A 15,393-nucleotide genomic window follows, 5' to 3' on the forward strand; every position below is an offset into this window, starting at 1 on the left:
GGGATCTTTGGCCTGATTGTGGAACTATGATTGAATAGTTTTCTATAGGCGGCAGCACTATTTTCCCAATAAAAGGTGTGGTATTTCATTCCTAATTTTGACTATGGAAATTTTTCTAAAATAACTACTGGATATCAGTGGTGTCCCCACCCACGCACGGTTCCTTACGCCCCTACGCACCCACACCCATGCACGCAGCATGCACACACACACACACACACACACCTTTTTTTCCCTGCATTAATTTTCACAGTAGTGTGAACAGATGGCAGTACGAATTTCTTATTTAAGTTGGTATTTCATCCCTAGTTTAGACTATAGGAATTTTTAGTTTAGTGTCAAGAGATATCATCACAATTTTTTTCATTCACATTTTCTTGTCAATAGGTAGCAGTAGACATTTTTCTAAATATTTAATTAGTGGATATTAATGTTCCCCCACTTTTTTGTTTGTTCCCTGCATTAATTTTACATTAGGGATTACACATATCAGAACCGTTTCGTATTTTACTGTGTGTGTGTGTGTGTGTGTGTGTGTATGGTATTTCATATCAACATCTGATAAGAACAGACAGGGATGACAGTGATGTTCCATCCCCAATTTATCCTACTACTATTTGGTTCTTAGAGACAGAATTGTATTAAGGGATAAAGGTATGGATTTATATATAAATTTATAAACAGAATAAGTAAGTAAAAAATCTTAAATATTTTTGCATGCATAATTAAACAGAAATCTCTATGGTTCCAATAATCTTTTTTATATATATAAACTCAAGCAATATTTTGATCTTTGTTAAAGATTCTGCTTAAAGATTCCTTTGTAACTAAATATGAACAAGCGATCCTGTTTAGATGTCATTTTATAGATCTTAAAATTTAATTACCAGTTTTCCTCATTAAATATTAACTTTTTTTTACCATAACTAAACAAAATTGCACTAAGGTATAAAATTATGGATTTATGTATAAACTTCTAGACAGAATAGTGTAATTTGTGAAACTTGTGAAATATTTTTAGGAAATTTTTTCGAATTATTCTCTGTGAATATAGATATAAATAATATTTCAGCAAACTAAAATATGCAATTGTAAACCTAAATGAACAAAGTTTGGTGTGTTTGGAATGTTTTCCATATTTAAGTTACACTAAGGGATTCAGTGCCGAGATGTTAAAGTAACTGCAGAATTTGTTAATTTCATAGCTCATTCTGAAAAAGCAGTTGTTGAAATAGACAAAGTTTTTGACAAGGTTTCAATTATAAAAATAATACTGCAAGATTTAAAAGTAAAATTGAGAAAAACAAGCAATCTGATTGAAGAAATATAGAAGCATATCAGAAGCCCACATCGAATTTTGTTAATTTACTGGTTGCAGTATTCAAAATGATGAAAACAAAATGGCATTGAATGTCAAAAAGTGAATTCAGTTGTGAATTGCTCGGAGTTATATGAACTGATAAAAATGACACTTTTTTTTTAAAAAAGAAAGTTCATTCCTCTGAAAAATATGAATGCTAAAATTAAAGTGAATAAATATTTATTTGATGGTAAACATTTAATTTCTCTTTACAGTTTTTTTTATGGTCGACATTGATGTTGTATAGTGTTTTCAAGAAATATGGTAACCCTACTTTCAGACAGTTGTTAAGTTTAAAGTCTTAAATTCGTGAAAGTAGTCCACTCTATGAAGAATCCTACTGATTAATCTGTTGCAAAAATGCTGAAGTGTTAGCACTCGTGTCGATATATTAATTTTGAAAAATTAATCCATTATTAGAATTATGCTTAAGATATCATATTGGCAATGGTCCATTAATACACAGTAAACGATTATTGGAAACATAAAGATTTCTGTTTAATTATGCATATGAAACATATTTACGAGTGAAAATTTTTAAGTCATAGTGTCATCTGTTCACACTACAGTGTGAAATTAACAGAACAGGATAACGGTGACTTTTACTAAAAAGAAAACGAAAACGCAGAACCCAATCCCTAGTTTGTCTCATTTCCTTTAGTCAATATTCACTAATGCAAAAGATAAATACGACAGCCTAAAGGATAATCTTTAGAAGTTGTGACAGAGGAATTAAGTTGAAACTTATAGTACGAGACGTAATATTCAGTTGAAATAATAATAAATAATTTTTTTTGTTGTAAAAGTACGTAACATAGTAAGGATGAAGAGAATAAAAAACATTTAAATATAGATTAAAAAAAAAACTAAATTTCAGAAATGACTAGCATTATAGATGCACAATTTCTTTATGATGAAGACTGAAATTTTTATTTTAAATGGAATTATTGTCAGAGATACCATGACAAAAACGTGTTGTAGGTGGAATCAATTACCTGATAAGTTAATAAACAGAGATCTTGTTAAAAAACAGAAATGGTTAATTAAATGAACCACCAACTGAAATGGGACATTGGTTCCCTTTCTCTGGAAAAACTAAAGATTGGATAATACAGTCAAGAAGCAAATATCAAATATTACTCACCAAAGGTAGAGAAAAATAGGTAATATTTTCTAAATTAATAGACAGACCTCTTATTGATATGAACAATATTGATTGACCAAATGTGAAGATATAATTAATATCTTATGTTACTGGAAACATAAGAAAGGATTTTGTGCTAATATCAACGTTCAAAAATATATTTATTGTTTTAAAAAAATAAAACCGTATGCATTAATTTTACTACAGAAAAAGTTCCCTCGACAGGGCCAGAGATGAATAAGCTTTTCCCGAGTGATGTCCCAAAGTAGGATAACATCAGTTCAATATCACATCCACAAGCATGCAAAAACATACCCATTAGTCATCTGTGCAAATGTTACATTTTGAAGGAAATGGACAAGACTAGAGTGCATTTCTCAGTTTGCTGCAATCATTCTTTCAGGCCAGAGAGATTGTCTTTGTGTGTGTGTGTGTGTGTGTGTGTGTGTGTGTGTGTGTGTGTGTGTGTGTGTGCGTGCGTGCATGTATTCAGTAAAGTAATATAATTAGTGAGCCGCAAAAGCCTTTGAAAATTTCTTTCTTCAGGAAAATAGCAAGAGACAAAACGCTTCACATAACTCTAAACGGATGGAAACCCTTTATTATTTTGGAAGATAGATACATCATGATGTGGTTATCGAGAAGCACATAGCAAAGATTATGCCGCTGATGGTGTGATATCCTCGGATACTTACAAAAAAGAGCAGATTACGAATTGGACATAGGAGACTGTAATATTCTGAAATGTCAAGATGGTGAACTAATCATCGATGAAACACGAGATGGTGTAAGTAAAGTTTTCTCTATCAGCTGCAAAGATGCTGAGCGATTTTCACCAAAAATGTATGACATTGATAATCGCTTACTATTTTTGGAAACTGAATTCCAGCTATAAGACTAAGGGAGAATTATAGCTACACATCTAAACTCTTCCATGGTTAAAATTAGACTTTCAAGCCTTTATAGAATTCGATAAAGATTCATTATTTTGGGATACTTACGAATACTATTTGAAGACTGCTTGTGTATATCTGGCGACAAAGGAATATACGGAACCGTTATTCAGGCATGGTGTCGTTTCGCCACTAACGCCGTATAAATTTTATGGATCTGTGCTTCCTATGATATCCATTCTTAAGATTCTTTTGTGTGACCAGCTATTTTGATGTACTGTTACCGAAAAAAAAAAGTTAGTGACAAACATTTTTATTATTAAACTCATTGAAAAATGTTAAGAGTGTAAATCAAAACTTGTGAAATATTTGTAGGAAATTACGTTTCGAATTATTCTCTGTGAATGTAGTTGTCACTTGTGCATATTTGGTGACAAAGGAATTTTTAAGCAGAATCTTTAACAAAGATCAAAATACTGCTTTAGTTACCATATTTTTCCGTGTATAAGATGTCCCCATGTGTAAAACAAACCCTACTTTTTCGAACTCAAAATTAAGAAATCAATATTTTAAACATAAAACAGAACACATTTGATATATTTAAGTTAAGGGATATTACATCCCATATCGTTTCTTAGCCGAATAAGAAACTCAAAGAGTTTCATGCCGAACATAGTAGAAACTATATAAAGTTCGGCGATTCCAAGCGTAAGCAAATACCTGGATACTGCAGCAACTGACCCTTAAGGTAATGCAAGCTGAGGCAACTCATGTCAAAGGTGGAGCAAGCTCCGATCACTATTCTTGATATTTATCCATAATGTGAACTTAGCTCCTAGGAGCAGTATTTATGTTCTACATTATGAGAGCTACCCAGACCGGTTTCAACCTTATGTATAGGTGAAGCGGGCTCTAAAAATAAGACGATCCCAAAAGATCGCCCAACTCAGCGTTGTTCCACTCGATGACAGGCTCACCCCGTCACCAAGAAGAACTTCTCAGCATTGGCCCTACCCAGTGGCAGGCTCACCCCACCACCAAGCAGAGCCATAATATGAGCGGTGGCCCCACTCAGAGACAGGCAAAAACCTACTTCTAAGTGGAGCCTCTCAAAGCCAGATCCGCCCTGCACCGGTTTCCACCCTCACTCGGGTCTCATCAGTGAGTAGGTAGAATGGGAGTTCATGTCTTTCATCATCGGCCTTTGGAGTATAAAGATTGCTGAGGGTGGTCAGCAGGTAGTAATAGGGGAAGTTAAAGAAAGGTAGAGTAGGATAGTAGGAGGTAAAAAGAGGCCTGTCAACCTGTTTAGCAGTATAACCCAGAGGTTGTGGCTAAAAGGTCTGTAAAACATAATCTCCTTACACCTGTTTGAAACAACACTTAAAATTTACACTTCACTTTACCCGAAAAACATAACTTTAGATTACATTAATCCAGGTGTCTGGAGACTTCATCTCGTAACCCCTAAAAAAAAAGAAAAATGTTTCTTAAAATTTGGAATTTAGATTATTCTTAAACTATGCCTTACAACTGAAAAAAAAATAATAAAAAAAACTGCGATAGCAGGATCCGTATTGAGGTGGACTTTATCAACCAGAAAACCGAGAGTTGGGGAAAGAGCCCGGCCCGAGTGATGCAGCCTACAAGGAGCTGCACCGCCTCGACGTAAGCCTTCGCAGCCCGGGTTCTCAGGTCTACCCCCTCCTTTGTGGACTGATAATCATAAACCTGTTGGGGAAAGCGATTTTTTTACCCCCTCCTGCGTGAACTAACTCAACTTTCCTATCTGTCGTAACCTTTGGAAGTATTTACGTCCAACCCAGTCAGTGTCTTCTTTGATCTCTGATTCTGTTAACTTTCTCAAAGTTCTTCAGAAGTACTTACTCTCGACCTCTGTCAGGCCCAGATGACCCGTTACCTGGTTGGGCACGGCCGTGGCTATGTCCTTGATATAGATATCCTTCCATTTCATACTTATAATTCCTTTCCGAAGGAGGAACGTTGGCCCATCTTCTCTGTATATTGTTAAGAATTAACTATCTGCGGATTCGATGGGTCCTCTCCATTTCTTTATTATTGCAAACCCATTTTTAAACATATTTTCACCCATAACTAGTTTGATTTCTTCTACAAAAAATTCTTCAGCCTCTTCCTGTATTGTTGTTTTGGTCTCCATTTCATCAGCTTCTGATTCTTCCGATGAGGTTGTGTTACCTAGTTTTGATTTTTTAATGTTTCCTTCTTCAGGGCTTCGTGACCGCTTTTGTGTACCTTCTTCTGTAGTAGTTTCCATTTCTTCCTCCGTTTCGCATTCTTCCTCTGTTTTGTTTTCCTTCTCTATATCTAAAGTGGTAGTTTCTTGTTGGTTGCGTTCCTTTATTTCTTCCACTGCGGTTTCTGTGGTGGTGGCTTGATCCTTGGCTGATTCTTCTTCCTCTGTTCTTTCTTTGCTGGTCGTTTCTGCATTCTTAGTTGCGGGCGCTTCCTTCTTATTGCGTTTTTGATTCCCTGTTGCTATTGTGTTATGTGCAGCCTGCAGGGTTGGGAAGTCTTCCCGTTCTGTGTCATTAATATTTACTGCTGGTGTTACTGTGGCTGGTGTGATAGCACCTCCCATCCTTTCTGCCTGGTTTCTGGATGGGCAGGTGTCTGCTTTGTGATGTATGGTGCCACATTTAAGGCAAGGTGCCTCACACTGTGGTAGGGCATGTCCTGCCGCCATGCAGTTCCTGCATTTGTTCTTGGGGCAGTCTTTACCTAGATGTTCCAGAGAACCGCACTTATAACACTGTTTCTTAACTCCAGGGTAGTTAACTACTACCCTGGCAGAGCCTTAAAAGACAAAATTGGGGACTTCGGCCTTCATTTCCATACGGAAAGTTACCTCTCCAGTCTTCCAGTCGGGGAAGTCTGTATCGTTAGCGATTTTTACGTCGCGTACGACTCCCCATTTCGAAAACACTTTGTTGATTATTTCGGTTCCCCCCTCCAGATATTCTACAGGGAACCTCTCTATTCTTATTGTCTTGAAAACACTTCCTACTACAAAGGGAAAAAAATTTTTACCTTGACATTCTAGTCCTTTACTTAACTTGTTCCTGGTTTCCACATTCTTTATTACTACCTGGAACCTGCCTGCTCCATAAGGGGTAAAGCCAACTATATTTTCTGCCCCTATTGCTTCTCTAAGAGCTTTCGCCAACATCCTCTTCGGTGTGTCGGCGTCCGCTTCGATGCCAAGGGTTCTGACTCACGGTGAAAAAGAAATCATGATTTAGAGAAAAAAAAACTAAGTCCCAGAAAGGAAGAACCTTCAGAACCAGGGCTAAGCGTTCCCTGTTTGCCGAAATCTCCTGCTAGACTAGCTAGAGGCGGAAGACTGCAAACAGGCACAAGGCAAAATTAGACAACAGTAAGAAAAAAAAAAGATTGCAAACGATCTTACCACTAGGATCAGGGACTGATATCTGGAACATGGAGCTCTTTCTCAGGGTTGCTGAAAAATAGGAACTTCTGGCGATCAGTAGGTAGACATCAGTGAGTGGGTAGACCTAGTTAATATATCAAGTTTGTAGCGAACAGAACTTACAACCTTTTTATGAGTATTGCCGAGAGGTGTCCTAATAAAATATTAGATATATGAAGAGCCAAAAAGGCTTCAATTCGGCGACATATGACATGTTTAAGTTAAGGGATATTACATCCCATATCGTTTCTTAGCCGAATAAGAAACTCAAAGAGTTTCATGCCGAATATAGTAGAAACTATATAAAGTTCGGCGATTCCAAGCGTAAGCAAATACCTGGATACTGCAGCAACTGACACTTAAGGTAGTGCAAGCTGAGGCAACTCATGTCAAAGGTGGAGCAAGCTCCGATCATCAAAGGTGGAGCAAGCTCCGATCACTATTCTTGATATTTACCCATAATGTGAACTTAGCTCCTAGTAGCTGTATTTCTGTTCTGCATTATGAGAGAAGGTCACTACCCAGACCGGTTTCAATGTTATGAATAAGTAAAGCCATCTCTAAAAATTCGGACGAACCCTAGGCCACTCAATTGTGGGCGAAAGACCGTCCATCTCAGCGTTGGCTCCACTCAGTGATGGCCTTCCACCCACAAGCCACCACCGAGCAGAACCGCTCAAATTCCGAAGAAAAACATTCACCGACAAAACCCCTCAGCGGGCCGTGCCGGAGAACACATACCCCCGAGATTCACATTGCTCCCTTAAGGCAAAAACCTTAAGAGAGCGAACTCATAATAGCCCCCACCGGTTTCAGCCTTTTTTGAGGCTTCATCAATGAGTAGCTAGACCTAGTTAATATCAGGTTTGTAGCGAACAGAACTTACAACCCTTCTATGAGTATTGCCGAGAGGTGTCCTAATAAAATATTAGATATAATATGAAGAGCCAAAGGCTTCAATTCGGCGACATATGACATGTTTAAGTTAAGGGATATTAACTAGGTCTACCTACTCACTGATGAGACCTCAATAAAGGTTGAAACCGGTCTGGGTAGTGACCCTCTCTCATAATGTAGAACAGAAATAGCTCCTAGGAGCTAAGTTCACATTATGGGTAAATATCAAGAATAGTGATCGGAACTTGCTCCACCTTTGACATGAGTTGCCTCAGCTTCCACTACCTTAAGGGTCGGTTGCTGCAGTATCCAGGTATTTGCTTACGCTTGGAATCGCCGAACTTTATATAGTTTCTACTATATTCGGCATGAAACTCTTTGAGTTTCTTATTCGGCTAAGAAACGATATGGGATGTAATATCGCTTAACTTAAACATGTCATATGTCGCCGAATTGAAGCCTTTGGCTCTTCATATATCTAACATTTGATATATATTTTTAAATATTGAAAACATATTTAGTAATAAGGTAATATTTTTAATATTATGATATGACTCTTATGCATCACTCTCAGTTCCGGGCATATCATTTTCTTCATTACTATTAGTTCCAGACATATCACTTTCTTGAACCGCTACTGCATTACTGCTGTCTTTTGAGTCACTGTCTCTCTCTCTCTCTCTCTCTCTCTCTCTCTCTCTCTCTCTCTCTCTCTCTCTCTCTCTCTCTCTCTCTCTATATATATATATATATATATATATATATATATATATATATATATATATATATATATATATATATATATATATATATATATATATATATATATATATGAAATCATCCACAGTTCCATTCATGGCATTGCTGATTCCACATTTCTTGAAGGACATCACAACGACCTCTTGCATTACTCCATTCCATGAGTTTAGGTCCATATATGCATACTTCAGCAATGGTTGGTTTTTTCACTCTTCCCATCAGTGTCAACTTATTATTTATTGCATTTATTTCTTCCGTTCTTCTTTCATCAGAGCTTTGAAGGGCTTTTTGTAGAAATATCTAGTGGCTATAGCTGACGGTATCCGGAGAGTTCATCGAAAAGGCAATTCATCGAAAGACAATTCATCGAAAAGGCAATTCAACGAATGAACAATTCATCGAACGACAATTCGTCGCAAATGCAATTCATCGAAAAAACAGTTCACCGAAAATTTTAAATTTTCGAAAATGTTATAAGAAAATTGATCCAATTAGAACAAAACCTGAACCGTGAATAAGGAGATTACAATGCTACTTTCATAGGGAAAAATTATAGAACAATATGGTTCTTATAGTCTTTCTTGTCCGATAACTGTTTCATGTCTGTTCATGGGACTGATTTGCCTGTTTCCGAAGAAAAGCCCAGCCGTATCTATATTATGCCTGCTAACTTACCTTTAGCAAAACAGGACTGATAAAAAGTATGCGTAAATGGGATCCAACTACCCAGGTCTTTCTAACTAAATGGCTTCGTTTTTACCGATTGAGCTATGCGAGCTTCATTATTATTATTGTTGCTAATAGTAATATGCGTCTTCAATACAGCAATTATTATGGGATGAATTTTACTCAGATTCGCTATTTGAAACTTTCACAAGAAAATGTCGAACCGTTCCAGTTTTCAGTTCAGCTATATTCGGGGTGACAAAGAAATAATGTGTCAAATTATGTACTTTATTACAAAAACTCTCTGACTTAAATGACTTAGTAGAAGTTGTTGGTACAAGAAGCTGTCTGCATGGTTCAGTTTTTGTTCTAAATGGATTACTTTTACCATAACATTATCGAAAATTTAAAATTTTCGGTGAATTGTTTTTCGATGAATTGCATTTTCGACGAATTGTCTTTCGATGAATTGTTCATTCGATGAATTGCCTTTTCGATGAATTGTCTTTCGATGAACTCGCTTTTCGATGAATTTTCCTGTAACCATAGCTGACCTGTAAATCCAACAGAATAACTGCTAGCTGTGTTTGCAAATCCACTGCAACCTTTTTTGTCTTTTCTGTTAAATATGCTCGGAACTGATCAAACACGAGCACTAGCCTCCTTGAGAGGCCTTCAGATCTTCTGGACCAAATCTTTGCAAACCAAATAGCCATGATCTCTTCATTTATCCAGCCATTCTCATGAACTTGGACAAGAATGACAAGTGGATATGGTCTCTTTAGGATACGTTTTCCTCTTAAAATAAGCATAAGAGGCAGTTTCATACCATACCATCTGACAGAGTTAACAAAGGTTAGTGGTTGGCAGAAGCTGTTTGCGGAGGTACTTGTAGTTTCACCACGGTAACCATGGGTATCTAAACTGGTCACCCTCATGTATAAGGCCATCCCCAATTTTTGGTCTAAAAATTTTAGAAAAAAGTATGGTCTTATACACGGAAAAACATGGTATATATGTAAAAACGATTATTGGAAACATAGATTTCTGGTTAATTAATTCATCCAAAAAATAATTAACCTTTTTTACTCACATATTCTGTTTAGAAGTTGATATATAAATCCATAATTTTACCCCTTAATGCAATTCTGTCACTAAGAACCAAATAGGAGTAGGGTAAAAGGGAGGGATGGACCACGCACGCATGCGCCCACGCACGCACGCACGCACGCACGCATGCACGCACGCACACACACACACATTAAAAATACCAAATTCTACATTCATTTGTTATCCCTACTGTGATTTTAATGCAGGAAACGAAAGGAAAAAAACACAGTGGAGGAATACTAATATCGATAATCAGTTATTCAGAAAAATGTCTACTGTACCTATTGACAAGAAAATATGAATGAAAAAAAAAATGTGGTGACATCTCTTGACACTAAACTAGAAATTCCTGTAATCCAAATTGGGGATAAAATGATAAATTAAAACACACTTAAAATACCAAATTCGTACTGCCATCTGTTCATACTAGTGTGAAATTAATGCAGGGAACGGAGAAAAAAAAATTGCAAGTGTGTGTGTGTGGGGGGGGGAGGAACACAGGAGTAGGAGAAACCACTGACATTCAGTAATTCATTATTTTAGAAAAATGTCTACTGCTATCTATTGACAAGAAAATGTGAATGTAAAAAAATATGATGACATCTCTTGACACTAAACTAAAAATTCCTATAGTCTACATTAGGGATGAAATTCCACATACACTTAAAATACCAAATTCGTACTGCCATCTGTTCACACTAGTGTGAAATTAATGCAGGAACGAAAAAAAGTGAGTATATGTTGGGAGGGGGGTGATGGGGGACACCACTGATATTCAGTAGTTAATTATTTTAAAAAAATTCCCATAATCAAAATTAGAAATCAAATACCACACACTTATATTGGAAAATTCCAGTTGCATCCTATAGACAAATATTCAACCAGAGTTCCACAATCTAGCCAAAGACCCCAATATGTGATCAAATATCCTCCGAGAGTTCCAATCTCTAATTATAACTCATAATTCCACACTCGAACCAAAGGCTCACCTCACTTTACTGACAGATGGCAGCACCAGGGCACATCCTAGAATTTCATGCTCTGACCATTACCCAGAATTCCACACTCAAACCAAAAGACACAATGTAACATCACAGATAGATGCGTCACCCTCTAGGGGGAATTCCAAGGATTCCATCTTCTAACATAATACACCAATGCAACAAACAAAAAAGGGCACTCACAGATGTTATGCATCCAGGATACAGATGACATCACAGATGCCCACCCTCGATGGAAATTCCAAGGATTCCATACTCTATCCATCACCCAGAATTCCATACACGAACAATTACTCATAATGCACAAGTGGAAAGATACAAGAAGAGAGAGAGCTCACAAAACGCATGCATGCAATACAAATTATGTCACAGATGCCCACCTCAATAACACGAATCTACATCTCAAATATGGCGTCACTTATCTACTTCAGCTCAATTACGTCAGGTATCTACTTTAACTCATTGGCATCATTTATTTACTTTCGCTCAATGATGTCACTTATCATCTTCAGCTCAATCACGTCACCTCTCCTTATCTACATCTTGATCTTGTTCATGGTGACCGGTATACCACTATTTCCCACAAATATGGAAACTGTTAAGAAGGATACGGTCTCTTAAATGAAGGAAACAAATAACAATTTATTTTTATAATAGTTAAAAGTCAGTTTTCTATTAAGAAAATGTACACCCAAACTTATTACTGATGGAGAATTTTTGAAATATTGACATATTCATAATATGACTCTGATTGATGATTCAGTTCATCGACGAGTAGGAAATTCAATATCATAAGTGAGCCGATAAATTCGAGTTGTTTTATTAATTTTTGCTTAGAAGAAAATAAGGACATAACAATAACCAGTCAAACGCTGGAATGTGTAAATAAAACAAATAAAACACAACTAAAAGTAAATCTGTTGAATAGTTATTATGTTTGACTTCGTTAAAATAACGTCCAGATACAGCGAAAAGATTGAACAGAACAAAGGGATTAAAATATGGTTTTCGGTAAAAGGTGCCGTTTAGAATACATATTTTGCAAATGGACTAACATGTTGAAGTGAAATATGCCTAGTAATGTGAAGAATGCTAGAGCAAAGGAAGAAATTTACTTTCTTTTAAAATTAAGCACTTTGCATATATCAAATTTCTCGCCCCTGCTTAATTGGATTTTATTATAAAGCTTCTGCGGAGGGAGAGAGAAGATGAAACATTTTCACATTTGAGACGCACTACGTCGCTTTATCATTACACACACACACACACACACACATTATAAATAAATAAATAAATATATACATATATTTGAAACCAGACTGATAATGTTTTCAATTGATTAACAGAATTTCTGACTAACAACAGCAGCTACTTGCTCTCTCAGAGAGCATACATGAAGACAAAATCAATCTTGTTACATCTACGAGAGATTTCAACATTCTGTACGAGAATCACGTATAACACAAAATAATATATGTGTTACCAATTGACTTAATATTGACTTAATATTTATTGACCTAATATTCTACAGAATGTAACGACAGCTGGCCGCGAAATTACACGAAGCAAATCAACTCCATACATTTTTTTTTTATTCTAAAAACCAGTTTTAGAGTAGAATTCTAGAAAATGTCAGTTTCTAATTTTGCTCTCCGATCAATCTTTTTTAATGTCTGGAAAACAATGTCCACCAAATTAAAGTAATAATGGAGACTGTCACGGAAACAAGCTCCTAGATTACTAAAATGGCGAAGAGCCATTTTAACCATTGCTCAAAATTCAAGGCAGAGTTTTTTAGGATTAGATAGTAATGGCACACACACACACACACACACACACACACACACACACACACACACACACACACACACACACACACACACACACACACACACACACACACACACACACACACACACACACACACACACACACACACACACACACACACACACACACACACACACTATAAAGCTTCTGCGCAGAGGATGAAAGTTTTTCACATTTGAGAGCCACCCTTCCTTCTATCACAAGCTATCATTCAAAATATCAATGAAAAAGTAAATTAATGGTTCAATATCATGATTCATAAACTGAAATGAAATAATTTATCATTTAATAATAAAAGATACTAGTAATAAAAAGTAACAATTCTTCATTGTGATATATCTGTTTTTATATCTTATTTTTCTACCTAAGAATAACACATTCAGATATTCGACCAGTGAATATATGATACTACTACTACTACTACTACTACTACTACTACTACTACTACTACCGGAAAGATAACATCTAGCGTTTGACTTTATAATGATTGATATAACAAACCATTCGCAATAATGGCCACCGTAAACAGAGTCAAAATAAAATCAAAGATTCTCGTTGAACTTTGACTAGAAAATTTGGAATCAAATTTTCGTTAACTCATGATTCATCAAATGATATCTGGAACTGCCATGAAACAAAATAATTCCCAGGCTGGTTAGCCCAGTTAGTGTATCCGCTCTCCAACCATAAGACTGTGAATTCGCATTGTGCATTAGACTGTGCATTCTCGCATGAGCATGAATTTTTTTGATTGTCATTAGGTTGGAAAAAGCATTACATCTCTCTGTGTAAGACCAGCGAACTTATTGTAGGTCTGAAATGACTAGAAAAATTTCCATGTTTGGTCTCGAAAGGGATGTTTTCGGGCTATGTTAAAATAAACAGAAATTGCTAAAAGGATATTATATATAAAATTGACAAAATAGAAAAAAAGAAAGTTAGCCCACCCAGGTACAAATGCACTATAGGTTTACAAAGAACGTGTCATGGGTGCGAATGGCATAAAAAAATAAACATAAATTGGGAGTATGTGAAATTATACTTTTATATCATTTTTTTCCAACATAAAAATTCCAATTTATTTCAGATTTTGATATTGAATTTAATTCGCAATTTTTCCCCTAAGGAATAAATATTTGTATTCGAAAAAAAAAAACATTTTAAAATAAAATAAACAGTGAAGCGAAAATATATTTGGCAATATGTACGCTGTCGGAACGAGAGAAGATATTTACTTTTTTAGATAATTTATTTTAACATCATAATACTTTGTCTTAATTCATCTTTCATCTTTGTTTTAATTTTACATAATATCAAACTAAAGTCGATTATAATCAAAAATTAAAAGCTTATTAGATACATATTAATACCTTCATAATGTTTTAGCTGTGAAGATTCTGAAATTGAAAGTAAGACAAATTAAGATAGACTGTACAGGACAGGGAAACAATCTTTATGTATGTGCACAGCAATGAAAATCGTCATTTTCTTCACCTTCAAATAAAGAAATGCTGATATAGCTATAACTCGCCTCGAAGATACTTGATGTCAAATGATTTTTTACATTCAACATGCGCGAAACGTTTGGTGGTTAAATAGTGATACAAATGAAATTTGAGGAATTTAGATGAACTGCATCACAGACTACCGAGATACATCTCGAAAGATCTGTATATTCGCTTTTAATAACGAGATTAATAATGATAGTTACATGATTTATATGAAAAAATAACAGTAGGATATTTTTCTAACATATGTGGCATTACCTTTTACGATTATCATTTGTATTATTCTAAATATTTGTACACATCCATCTCTTGTATTATGTTTTCATTTGCACTACTTCTTCAGTGGTAATATAAAAAAATCTATTTAAATTAAATTTTCAGTAACAATCTGCTTTACTAAAATAAAATTTAAAAATATATTCGAATACTTGAAAAATAAAATTTGAGGAACTGAGATGCGTAGATTTATGTGTTAAATATATTTAGCACAAAAAGAATTATCTTCAACATTTAGCAGAAAAAGAATTATCTCAATTATTTATGTTACAAGTATTAATAACTATGTGTGATTTATTATATATGTTTATTTATGTCTATGGATGTTCCATGTAAATTCAAGAAAATAAATATTTGTTGCACATAACCATTTTGTCCTCAAAAATTTGCTTTTCGGTTATTTATAATCAAATTTATTCACTGTCTTGTTTTGTTGATGATTTTCTGCAATTTTGTTAATATTCTTCAGAAATACTATTT

At 35.3% G+C, this 15,393-nt stretch overlaps 1 protein-coding gene across 1 annotated transcript in view; it reads right to left on the reverse strand.

Moving 5' to 3' along the window:
• LOC150097430 (uncharacterized) overlaps positions 1–6,017 on the reverse strand; it is a 43,508-nt gene extending 37,491 nt beyond the window's left edge. The window contains exon 1 of the mRNA XM_090406913.1: positions 5,485–6,017. Within this exon, the coding sequence (XP_090263039.1) occupies positions 5,485–6,017 (533 nt within the window). The remainder of the gene's footprint in view (positions 1–5,484) is intronic.
• Between the last annotated feature and the right edge of the window lie 9,376 nt (positions 6,018–15,393).

This window comes from Typopeltis vanoorti, chromosome 17 (genome assembly GCF_054136105.1).
Source record: "Typopeltis vanoorti isolate ZY-2024b chromosome 17, IOZ_Tvanoo_1.0, whole genome shotgun sequence".
Lineage (NCBI taxonomy): Eukaryota > Metazoa > Arthropoda > Arachnida > Uropygi > Thelyphonidae > Typopeltis > Typopeltis vanoorti.